General features: G+C 40.6%; 1 protein-coding gene across 4 annotated transcripts in view; it reads right to left on the reverse strand.

Annotated features, from left to right (window-relative positions):
- Positions 1-13,268, reverse strand: part of POGZ (pogo transposable element derived with ZNF domain) — a 47,571-nt gene that overhangs the window by 25,211 nt on the left and 9,092 nt on the right. For 2 of the 4 annotated variants that reach the window (XM_081815942.1, XM_081815941.1), the window contains exons 2-3: positions 7,758-7,882; positions 6,646-6,804 (exon numbers count right to left, since the gene is read on the reverse strand). In XM_081815942.1, the coding sequence (XP_081672068.1) occupies positions 6,646-6,804; positions 7,758-7,881 (283 nt within the window). In that variant the 5' untranslated portion in view covers position 7,882. The remainder of the gene's footprint in view (positions 1-6,645; positions 6,805-7,757; positions 7,883-13,268) is intronic. The other 2 variants (XM_081815944.1, XM_081815943.1) reach the window with 1 other exon arrangement.

The following is a 13,268-nucleotide window of genomic DNA, read 5'->3' on the forward strand; positions in this document are numbered from 1 at the left end:
GTTGCCTTTTGCATCTGACTTCTTTCATTTAGCACTACGTTTTCAAGGTTATTCATATTATAGACTTTCATTCCTTTTAATGGCCTAATAATATTACTTTATGCAGATAGATCACCTTTTGTTTATCCATTCAACAGCTTAAGTTATTTCTATTTGGGGGCTATAATAAATAATGCTGCTATGAACATCTGGGCAGGACGTTTTGTGGAACTGTTTGCGTGTTTTGGGTATATAGCTAGGAGAACTGCTGAATCATATAACTATGTTTAACTTTTTGAGAAACTGCCGAACTATTTTCCAAAGTGGACACACCATTTTTACATTCTCACCAGCATATATGAGAGTCCCAATTTCTCCACATTCTCATCAACACTTGTTATTTGTCCATCTTTTTGACTACAGGATCCTAGGGGGTGTGAAGCGGTATCTCATTGTGGTTATGTTGTTTTTCCTTTAATGACTAATAATGTTGAACATCTTTTCATGTGCTTACTGGCCATTTATATATTCTCTTTGGAGAAATGTCTACTCAGATCTTTTGCCCATTTAAGAAATTGGATTGTCCTTTTGTTTTTTTAAATTTTTTTAAAAGATTTTATTTACTTATTTGACAGAGAGAGACACAGCGAGAGAGGGAACACAAGCAGGGGAAGTGGGAGAGGGAGAAGCAGGCTTCCCGCTGAGCAGGGAGGCCAATGTGGGGCTTGATCCCAGGACCCTAGGATCATGACCTGAGCCGAAGGCAGACGCTTAACGACTGAGCCACCCAGGCGCCCATTATTATTTTTTTAAAAGATTTATTTATTTAGGGGTTCCTGGGTGGCTCAGTTGGTTAAGCATCTGCCTTTGGCTCAGGTCATGATCTCAGAGTCCTGGGATCAAGCCCGGTGTCAGGCTCCCTGCTCAGCGGGGAGTCTGCTTCTTCCTCTCCCTCTGCCCCTCCCCCTGCTTGTGCTCGTGCTGTCAAATAAATAAATAAAATCTTTTAAAAAAAAATATTTATTTGACAGAGAGAGAGGGGGTCTCCTGAAGCAGACTCCCTCCTGAACATGGAGCCTGATGTATGGCTTGATCCCAGGACTGAGATCATAACCTGAGCCAAAATCAAGAGTCAGCCGCTTAACCCACTGAGCCACCCAGGTGCCCAGGTTACCTTTTTATTATTGAATTGTAGTGCTTCTTTATATATTCTAGATATCATGTCCATTATCAGATATATTATTTGCAAAATTTTTCTCCCATTCTATGGGTTATGGTGAATTTCTTGATTATGCCCTTTGAAGCATAAAAGGTTTTGATCTTTATAAACTCCAATTTATCTATTTTTTTCTATGGTTACATATGCTTTTGCTATCCTAAGAAACCACTACTTAGGAGCTCAGAGTCTGCTTGAGATGCTCCCTCTCTCTGCCCCCCCCACTCAAATAAATTAAAAAATACAAATAAATGAAAAAGAAACCACTACCTAAATCAAGGTCATAAAGACTTACACCTATGTTTCTTCTAAACATTTTCCAGTCTTAGCTCTTACATTTAGTAGGTCCTTGACCATTTAGTTAATGTTTATAAATGGTATGTAGAAGTGCCAATTCATCCTCTTCTGTGTGGAAAAAGTATCCATTTGTCCCAGTATCATTTGTTGCAAAACTATTCTATCCCTATCAAATAGGAAAGGATTACTTTTTTTTTTTAAGATTTTATTCATTTGACACAGAGAGACACACAGTGAGAGAGGGAACATAAGCAGGGGGTGTAGGAGACGGAGAAGCAGGCCTCCCGCGGAGCACGGAGCCCGACATGGGGCTCAATCCCAGGACCCCAGGATCATGACCTGAGCCGAAGGCAGACGCTTAACAACTGAGCCACCCAGGCACCCGGATTACATTTTTTTTAAACCAATTATCATTATCCATGGAACAGGTATTTTGGAAAATAGAACAAAATTGTGTCCATATCCCCACCCTTTTCTTTCTCCTCCCCTATTCATTCTTTTATTTTTTTTTTAAGATTTATTTGCGACAGAGAGGAAAAAAAATTTGAGTGTGTGTGACCAGGGAGAGGGGAAGAGGGAGAGAGAAAGAATCTTTTTCTTTTTTTTTTTTAAGATCTTATTTATTTGAGAGAGCGAGAATGAGAGAGAGAGAGAGCACATGAGAGGGGGGAGAGTCAGAGGGAGAAGCAGACTTCCCACTGAGCAGGGAGCCCGATGTGGGACTCGATCCCGGGACTCCAGGATCATGACCTGAGCTGAAGGCAGTTGCTTAACCAACTGAGCCACCCAGGCACCCAGGAATCTTTTTATTTTTTAATTTTTTTAAGATTTTACTTATTTGAGACAGAGCGAGAGTGAGAGCAAGAAAGAGAGAGAGAAAGAGCACAAGCCAGGGGGAGAGGCAGAGGGAAAGGGAGAAGCAGACTCCCCGCTGAGCAGGGAGGTCAACACAGGGCCCGATCACAGGACCGCAAGATCATGACCTGAGCCGAAGGCAGAAGCTTAACCGAGTGAGCCACCCAGGTGCCCCCCATTCATTCCTGCAAAATAATATTCACCTTAATTATATTTTAACAGTTGGCTCTTATAAAATATTACATACCTTTAAAGTTATAAAGTATAATGATAAAACAAACACTCTTGAATCCACCGCCCAGTGTAGGACTAGACCATTATAAAAACTAGCAATGTGCTCCTCCTCTGTCTCAACCCATGGCCTCCCTCTCACATATAAAAAAATGTTCCTTAAAAATCAAGAGTCAAGGAAATGCTTTCTATGTAGAGACAGCAAGGGAAACAAGAGAAACACGTAAATTATAAAAGCCAAACCAATACCCCCCAAAAAACAGTTTTTTACAATATAATTATTGGAGGAGGTGGCTATTTGTAACCAGGAGCCAGACAAGCTTTAAAACTGGTTTAAAAGGAGGGAGCAGGAAAAGACAACTTTTTCACTTTCTCAAGTACAAAATACACTAAGTGAAACAATACTGAATTGCTTAAAAGTTATTCTTTCTTGCTATGTTATTAATGTAATAAGTAGACAATACACCAGTACAACTAAGCTGAAGACTTATAGGAAAACTGGGCTGGAAGATGGAACTTTTTTTTTAAAGATTTATTTATCTGCGAGAAAGAGAGACAGAGAAAGCATGACGGCAGGGGGAGGGGCAGAGAGTCTCCAGCAGACTCTGAGCTGAGTGTGGAGCTCAACATGGGGCTCAATCCCACAACCCCGAGATCACAACCTGAGCTGAAACCAAGAGTCAGACACTTAACTGACTGCACCACCCATGCACCCCGAAGATGGAACATTTTTAATTCCCTCTATTCTGAAGTCCCACCCCTAAACCTAGATTAACATTTCAAGAACATAGGATAAAGGGGCGCCTAGGTGGCTCAGTTGGTTAAGTGTCTGCCTTCGCCTCAGGTCATGATCCCGGGGTCCTGGGATCGAGTCTCACGTTGGGCTCCCTGCTTGGCAGGGAGCCTGCTTCTCCCTCTCCTCCCTGCTCGTGCTCTCTCTCACTATCTCTGTCTCTCTCTCAAATAAATAATAAATAAAATCTAAAAAAAAAAAAGAATGTAAGATAAAAAAAGTTATAGAGGACGCCTGGGTGGCTCAGTTAGTTAAGCATCTGCCTTTGGCTCAGGTCATGATCCCAGGGTCCTGGGATCAAGTCCCACATTGGGCTCCATGCTCAGCAGGGAGCCTGCTTCTCCCTCTGCCTGCCGCTCCCCCTGCTTGTGCTCTGTCAAAAAAAAAAAAGTTATAGAGTTGTCTGTATTATGCAAAAAGGAGGTGGCTAGGCAAATTGTACCTATTAATGCATGCTTATCTATGCATGAAAATTTTTGGAAGAATACACATGACACATGTAACTCTGGTTACCTGTCTATACCCAATTTTTTTTCCCACTAGCATGGGTTAATATTTTAATTTGAATTTCAAATTACAGGTACTACAAGTACCTGAAATAAAATCAAATTATATATATATATAAATTTTAAAACTTTGTACACAGCCCTAGGTGGGCTCAGAAATCAAGGGTCCATCCAAGGAGTCAAGAAGACTAGGTCATGTCAGTGTGTCATGACATGCTCCTCAGAAGCCTTGGAACACCCTAGGATCAAAGAAAAATTTAGCCACATGGTTGCTAATAGCATTTTGACGGATTATTTAAAAAAAAAAAATACACAGGGGCGCCTGGGTGGCTCAGCTGGTTAAGCATCTGACTTCAGCTCAGGTCATGATCTCAGGGTCCTTGGATCAAGTCCCACATCAGGCTCCCTGCTCACCAGGGAATCTGCTTGTCCCTCTCCTTCTCCCTTTGCCCTTCCCCCCTGCTCGTGCTCTCTCTCTCAAATAAAAAAAAAAAAAGAAAGAAATACAGGAAAGCAGTATAACACAGTAGAAAGGATACAAACTTTGAAATCTAGACAATTCAAATCCAGTTTAGTCACTTACCAACTATTTGACCTTAAACACATTATTTAGACTCTCTGGTACTTGGTTTCCATGTCTGTAAAATGAGAGAATCCTATGGATAGTGGTTCCTCATCTTTCTATATACATAAGGGTCCCTATTTATAAGTTTAAAAAAATTCTAAGGATGTTTCATGTGATAAAAATCAGTAACAAAAGCTGAAAAAACGCCTACAGAAATGAGATTTAAGTTCAATAGTACCTAAAGTTGGCAACAGTATGGGGAAAGAGCTACTGGGGACACTTATTCAGAGCAATCTATTAGGACAATTTGACACTATCCAGTTTTAAATGCCTGACCCAAACAATCTCACTTTCTACTGAAAATATGCTTACACAGTGGGCACAGATATAATGCCTGAGAACGTTCACCAAGCATTGTTTGTAATTACAAAAAAATAGGGATTATAATAAATATCTAACAATAGAGAAGTAAATGGTTATAAACAAAAGTAAGACCACTATATGCACTTCTATGGAAATATAAACTGATACAACATTTTCAGATGGCCAATCCAGCAAAAATATCCAATCCTAAAAACTGTGATGACCTTTGATCCAACAATTTGAAATTTATAAATACATTCTCAGGGGCACCTGGGTGGCTCAGTCGTTAAGCGTCTGCCTTCAGGCTCAGGTCGTGATCCCAGGGTCCTGGGATAGAGCCTGACATCAGGCTCCCTGCTTAGCGGGGAGCCTGCTTCTCCCTCTCCCACTCCCCCTGCTTATATTCCCTCTCTCGCTGTGTCTCTCTCTGTCCAATAAATAAAATCTTTAAGAAAATAAAAAAATAAGTAAATACATTCTCAGAACTAAGGATGTGAGAAAAGATACAGAGATGTTCACAACAGCTCTTTAAAGTAGCAGTACAGGCCTTTACTACTATTGTTAATAACAGCTAACCAAATAACAGGAAATACAGTTGACCCTTGAACAACTCAGGTTTGAACTGCACAGGTCCACTTGTACATGGATTTTTTTTTTCAATAAATATAGTACAGTACGGTGTTATTTCTCTTTTTCATGATTTTTTGAATAATGTTTTCTTTTCTCTAGCTTACTTTATTGTAAGAATATAGTATATATACTACATCCAAAATATGTGTTAATCAACTGTTATCAACAGAAGGCTATCTATAGGTAAGTTTTTGGAGTTATACGCAGATTTTCAACTGTGCAGCCAGCTGGCACCGCTGAGCCCCATGTTGTTCAAGGGTCAACTGTACAGTTATTCATCAACAATGTTACAGACATACATTTGTTAAAATGAGAACATATGCATTACATATTAAGGGGAAAAGGAGGCAGAGTGGGTAGAGTCTGTATGATCCATTTTTATAAAAAGTGAATCATTACATACAGCATTGAAAGTATGTGACAAAATAAAAGTTACAAATAGTTATCTCCAGGTAGTGAGATTACAGTTAAAAATTTTTTCCCTTCCTTTTATTTTTTTCAGTTTACTTTTTCTACAATACACATTATTCTTATATTAATAAAGCTATTTTATTTTAAGAAAAATAATTAAAAGTCCTTTGCAGCAACACAATGATTCTACAAAGTGCTTATTCTACTTATGAATCTTAGGACATAACTTGCCAATAACACATCTTTAGAGTGTAAAAACAGTCATCAGAAATAACATAGAAACCAATACTATATAGCTTCTCTGGTCAATAATACACTAAAGACACTATTCTTTCACCATTTCCTTCAAGTAGACAACAACCCTATCCTATTTTTCATACCCAGGAACCAATAACCAAATGGATCTGCCAGAAAAAATCCAAAACAAAGCTGCCCTGGGAGAATTCTTAACAAACTAGTAGGGCTCTTCTACTTAAAAAAAAAAAAAAAAAATCAAACAAAACAAAACCCAGATCTCTTTAATTGTTAGGACTTTTGGGTTTACATTTTCTCTCCTAGAAATTATCAGCAGCAAGAATCAGGTGCCCTCGGACTTGAAACACCAGCATCAATTCAGCACTAACTCAGAAGGAACAGCACCACTCCTGAATCACTTCCACATCACTGAATCATTACTAAATTCACTCCAACTAGTTGAGCCACATCAGTACCTAAAACTAAATGGGTGCGTCTGTTCCTAAAACCTCTTTAATTCTCTCACCCTCTGGCCCAGGAAGAATTTCCCGATAATCCCACTTACCATTGTTGTTGGCAATTAGTGTGACAAGAGTCTTCTTTGTACTGTCGCTGTTCTGTGCCCCGCTGCTACTAACGGTGGTGGATGTAGAGAGGTGCCCAGCAACAGAAGCATGGGCAGCGATGGGCACTGGAGCCGAGACTGGCTGCTGGCTCACAGAAACTGTGGGGAAGGGGAGGCACAGTCACTTGGAGACAGGGACAGATGACACTAAAGGATACTGTTCTAATCCCTTTTCATCTTGTTGTGGCTCTCTATAACCAAAAACTTTCCTGCTTTCTTTGCAAATACAACTGTGCATCTGATTTCTCTTCCTACTTGTCCCTCACTCCACCAATTAGACACAATGCCTTCTTCATCTGACATTGCCTGGTTAAATTAATTTAGATCACAAGCTCACTGAACCAGTATTTTAAGGTTTTGCTTATATAGCACAAGCAAACCTCTAAGACTCAAAGGTTTATTACCACCACTATTGGTATTCATAACCATGCAGACATAGGAAGACCTCCACAAGATCCTGAACTGTGTCCTGTTTCAGGCTAAACCAATGCCATCTTCAGGTCTCAAGGCAGGGAAGATAAAAATGGAGAGAGCAACGGATACAATTTAGGGGGCAAAAGAACTATCACCCACTTTCTGAATTCAGGGCAATCTAGAATTTGACCCTGCAGCATCACCTTTTTGAAAGAGCAGCTAACAATCCTAAGTTTGTAAACTTTCCATGAAGGCAGACACAAAGCAAATTCTGCTCAGCTCACATACGAAACAAAGGTCAAGTAAAACAAAGAAGGAAAAAATGACTATGGGATCCTGTTTTTGACTGGGTATATAAATAAACACTGACACACACCACTACTTTGCATTCTTGTTCATTCGTTATTGGTAAGAGGATTGCTAAATATTTGATAGTTAATTCAACTCTCAACGTTTCTAGCTTTATGTATGAAGAAACTGAGGCATTTTTACACACTACAGCATGGGAAAAAAAGCACCAGTGCCACAATGAGGCATCCCTGGATTCTTAAAAGTCCTCCTCTGCCTCACACTTTCTTAACAAAAATGCCACCCGATTGAATCAATTTAAATAATCTAAAATCAAGAGGTTTTGTTACCTGTAGGAGTTTTATCCACTGAATTATAATCTTCAACGACAGAATCCTCAATGACATCACTGATTTTCTGCCATGGCTCCAGCTCCTCCTCCTCACATTCCATAAAGAGGTCGGTGTCCGCCATGCTACAAGAAAAAAAGACAAAATAAGATACCTCAGAATGAAAGAAATAATGTTATACAAAATATGGAATCAGATTCTTTAATCTATCAGTAACCCAACCCCTTGTGCTCCCTCTACTATTTCCCCTAACGTCCCCCTCCCACATTTTGAAGGATCCAAAATTGTAACTTTTATTCTTGAAAAAAAATTATGAAAAAGCCCACAGCAAATTATTCAATAAATAGGAGTATAAAATTTAATTTGTAATATCTAGGACTGTGATTAGGGTGAGGCAAATCATGCAAGTGCAGGGTCTTCAATTAAAATGTATATTTTGGGGGCTCCTGGCTGGCCCAGTCAGTGGAACGTGTGACTCTTGATCTCAGGGTTTTGAGTTTGAGCCCCCCGTTGGGTGTAGAGATGACTTAAAAAGAAAATGCTTAGGGACATTTGGGTGGCTCAGTCGGTTAAGCATCTGCCTTTGGCTTAGGTCATAATCCCAGGAACCAGGAACCTGGGATCAAGTCCTACAATGTCCCACATTGGGCTCCTTGCTCAGTGGGGAACCTGCTTCTCCCTCTGCCTGCCACTCCCCCTGCTTGTGCTAACATGCTTGTGTGTGTGTGTGCTGACAAATAAATAAAATCTTAAAAAAAAAAAAAAAAGAAAATCTTCACAATAAAGTAAAGTAAGTAAATAAATAAATAAAATTAAATAAAAAAGAACCTCACAGTCTAGTCCCAGTTTACAAACTTAGGCTTGTTAGCTGTTCTTTCAAAACGGTGATACTGCAGGGTCAATTCTAGATTGCTCTGAATTCAGAAAGTGGGTGATAGTTCTTTCCCCCCTAAATTGTTTCCTTGTACTTCACCATGATTTTGGAGTCACCTTTAATTTGAAAACACTTGCCTAACTTATATGCTTCTTATAAACATAAAGCCTACACCTTTACAATGCAGACAGAGATACTGCCTGCTATTATGCCTCCCCAATATTAGTTGACTAAAGGTCAATTTCTTTGTCTTGGAATTGTAGAAGCATTACTGCTCAATGTTCAAACAAAGCCTTTAATGCAAATGTTCTATCAGTGCCCTTAGTATTTCAGCATTTTTTTTTTTTACCAAACCCCTAAGCCAAAAACAAAACAACCAACCTAAAACTAAATAAATAGTCTAAGCTGGATCCAACTTGACGGATTTGTTTTGAAGATGCCCAACAGATGGCGTTGTTCCCTTGAAAATTTAAAATATCTAGGCAATCTCCCAGGTAAGTTAGCTGCAGCCAAGTGCCCACAGTTTCAATGGGTAAAGTGCCTACCTTGATTCTAACTGGTCTCTAATATTCTAATTATTTGTCTTCCCAGACCAAAATCACAAAGGGGAGAAGATATGTACAAGGAAAGAAAAATATATAGGATATCAACTTAAATTTTCTTATACGTTTAAGTTATATATATATAAAAGACGAAGCTAGCCAGAAACTGAATTTAAAAAGAAGCCAAATCAGGAACACCTGGGTGGCTCAGTCGGTTAAGTGGCTGCCTTTGGCTCAGGTCATGATCTCAGGGTCCTAGGATGGAGCCTTGCATTGGGCTCCTTACTCAGCGGGGAGCCTGCTTCTCCCTCTCCCTCTGCCTGTCTGCCGCGCCCCCTGCTTGTGCTCTCTCTCTGTCAAATAAATAAATAAAATCTAAAAAAAAAATTAAAAAAAAAGAAGCCAAATCCATATCATAGGCATTCCTTGAGCAAAGACTGCACAACACAAACTTCTGTATTATCCAGTCTAGTTTCACTGAAAAAGATAACATTCTAAACAACTTTTTTTACTATTATTTTTTAAAGATTTTATTTATTTGAGAGAGCAAAGCCACTGAGAGAGAGCGAGCACAAGCACATGAGGCGGGGGGAGGGTGGGGGGGGGCGGCGGTACGAAGCAGAGGGAGAGGGAGAAGCAGGCTCCCTGCTGAGAAGAGAGCCCCCGACAGGGCTCAATCCCAGGACCTTGGGATCATGGCCTGTGTCGAAGGCAGACACTTAACCAACTGAGCCACCCAGGTGGCCCAACAACTTTCTTTTTTTTAACTATTTAATTTTATACCAGTTCTTTGCTGTGTAACTTTCTCAGGCCCATAGCCAACAAATAATTAATGCATAAATATCAAACACCCAGCAGAAGGAATATTAACTGTGGATGATAACCTCTACAGATGGTTCTCAAGCACCTTCCTTCAACCCAGACAAGGTGCAAGCAAACTCCCCATGCATATGCTGAGCAATTTGTAGAAAACTTTCCTTCAGAGTAAATAGAGCTATCTGAATGCAAATTGTGGTTTTCAATGTCATGCCTATGGATATTTTAACAGCATATCCAAAAGGCTGGTCTTTTGGGCACCTGGGTGGCTCAGATGGTTAAGCATCTGCCTTCGGCTCAGGTCCTGATCCCAGGGTCCTGGGATCGAGCCCCATATCAGGCTCTTGGCTCAGCGGGAAGCCTGCTTCTCCCTCTCCCCCTGCTCATGCTCTCTCTCTGTACCTCTGTCTCAAATGAATAAAATCTTAAAAAAAAAAAAAAAAAAAAGGCTGGTCTTTTACCTCAGCTATTTATGATATTTTTAAAAACTTGAGTGCATGTTTTATTTTGTGAAGCAATGAAGTGTAGTAAGAATAATCAAAAGTTTCTTCCACTTCATCACAAGGTGATGAAAAAGATACTCTAAGAAACAGACTGGGAAGAGTAAATCTGAAAAGATGGCTAAGAAAGATGTTTGTCACCTAACTACTTTTTATCAAGTGAGTGAGAAGAACTACTCCCCAGGTATATGCTCTGCCAAGACAACCAATATAAATTAAAAGATTCAAAACAGGGGCGCCTGGGTGGCTCAGTTGGTTAAGCGACTGCCTTCAGCTCAGGTCATGATCCTAGGGTCCTGGGATCGAGTCCCACATCGGGCTCCCTGCTCTGCGGGAAGCCTGCTTCTCCCTCTCCCACTCCCCCTGCTTGTGTTCCCTCTCTCGCTGTGTCTCTGTCAAATAAATAAATAAATAAATAAAAAGATTCAAAACAGGGGCGCCTGGGTGGCTTGGTCGGTTAAGCGTCTGCCTTTGGCTCAGGTCATGATCCCAGAGTCCTGGGATCAAGTCCCGCATCCCGGGTTCCCTGCTCAGTGGAAAGCCTGCTTCTCCCTCTCCCACTCCCCCTGCTTGTGTTCCCTCTCTCTCTGTGTCTCTGTCAAATAAATAAATATATAATCTAACAAAAGATTCAAAACAGGCAGAAAATTCAACTCAGAAAATAGTTTCTAAGTTCTTTACAGCAAACAAGACAGAATTAACCAATAAGGCTTATCAACCCAGAAAAAAATAAAAAAAACAAAAACAAATCTGCTGAGCATATTTCACACACTTATATCCAACATCTCTGAAAGACACTGAAACCAAGTTTTTTCAAACACTCCTCAGTTATGACCTAGACTCCTATCTCTGAGCGTGATCATTCTTTTTAGCATCTATATAGTTCAGGGTCAAAAAACAACTTTGTTGAAAAGATGGGCCATACCAGGGACGCCTGGGTGGCTCAGTCATTAAGCGTCTGCCTTCGGCTCAGGTCCTGATCCCAGGGTCCTGAGATCGAGTCCCACATTGGACTCCTTATTCAGTGAGGAGCCTGCTTCTCCCTCTCCCTCTGCTGCTCCCCCTGCTTGTGCTCTCTCTCTGACAAATAAAAATCTTTAAAAAAGAAAGAAGAAAAGATAGGCCATACCACAATAGAGATAACCACCTAAATTAAATACTTCACAAACCTGAAAAATGAAAAATGCAAATTTAGTACCCTTCCTGTAGTTTTCCAGTTATCAAAATGAAATCTTCATTAATATGATGAAATGCTGTATTTAATATCTCTACCGAGATGCTCACGAAAGAAACACCATCATTCTGTGTCTTTCAAAAGTGATCCATGGCATATAGTCAACTTTCAACTATTTTTTTTTTTGAAGATTTTATTTATTTGACAGAGAGAGAGCTAGAAAGAGCAGGAACAAAAGGAGGGGGAGGGGGAGTGGGAGAGGGAGAAGGAGGCTTCCTGCCAAGGAGGGAGCCCGATGTGGGGCTCGATCCCAAGACTCGGGGACCATGACCCGAGCTGAAGGCAGACACCTAACAACTGAGCCACCCAGGCACCCCAACTTTCAACTATTTTTAATCGAAGTAGGCAGGAATTACTCAATACGCAGTACTACAATGTATGGATCTTCCCCAACTATCATTCTAGTAATGTTTAACCTCTTTGCACACCAAACCTTTAACTTAATTTCTCACAAGGAAAAAAAAAACCTGGATTTTTTCCCCCTCTCTTCTCTATTGTTTTGCTAGAGGTGTATTCAAGCTTAGTACTTCTCACATTAACAAAGAAGTTGAAATTCAATTCTTACTCAATTTAGGGGCATTTTCATTGAGTAACTGCCAGGTAAAAAAGTGAATTTCGGAAAATAAAGGCTAGCACATAGGGCCTCATCAAGAGGAAAACTTGGGGTGGGCAACAAATTTGAGAATCATACTACAACCAAGTTAAGTGGGAAACTTTCATCATATTACAATTATGAATCTCTGAATCAAGACTGTTGTGATTTTTTTTTTTAAAGATTTTATTTATTTTTTGACAGAGACAGCGAGAGAGGGAACACAAGCAGGGCGAGTGGGAGAGGAAGAAGCAGGCTTCCCGCTAACAGGGCGCCGGACGTGGGGCTCGATCCCAGGACCCTGGGATCATGACCTGAGCCGAAGGCAGACGCTTAATGACTGAGCCACCCAGGCGCCCCAGACTGTTGTGATTCTTTTCGGCTATTTTAAAAATGAGATATAGGGGCACCTGGGTGGCTCAGTTGGTTAAACGGCTGCCTTCAGCTCAGGTCATGATCCGGGGGTCCTGGGATAGAGTCCCACATCAGGCTCGTTGCTCAGCGGGGAGTCTGCCTCTCCCCCTGCACATGCCCACTCTCTCTCTCTTGCTCGCTGTCTCAAATAAAATCTTTATTTAAAAAATGATAAAAACTCTAATTAAATACAAAAGTAGAGATGTAGCCAATCATCCAGATTCAAAAATTATCAACCCAAAATTGTCCTTGTTTTATCTATGCCTCCTTTCCTTCATATTATTTTGAAGCTAATCCCTATTATACGTATTTTGGTATGTAGCTCTAAAAGATAAAGACTTGGGCGCCTGGGTGGCTCAGTTGGTTGAGCGACTGCCTTCGGCTCAGGTCATGATCCTGGAGTCCCGGGATCGAGTCCCGCATCGGGCTCCCTGCTCGGCAGGGAGTCTGCTTCTCCCTCTGACCCTCCCCCCTCTCATATGCTCTCTCTCTCATTCTCTCTGTCTCAAATAAATAAATAAAAAATAAAATCTTTAAAA

Source organism: Leptonychotes weddellii, chromosome 4, assembly GCF_054177405.1.
Source record: "Leptonychotes weddellii isolate Sample4059 chromosome 4, ASM5417740v2, whole genome shotgun sequence".
Taxonomy (NCBI): domain Eukaryota; kingdom Metazoa; phylum Chordata; class Mammalia; order Carnivora; family Phocidae; genus Leptonychotes; species Leptonychotes weddellii.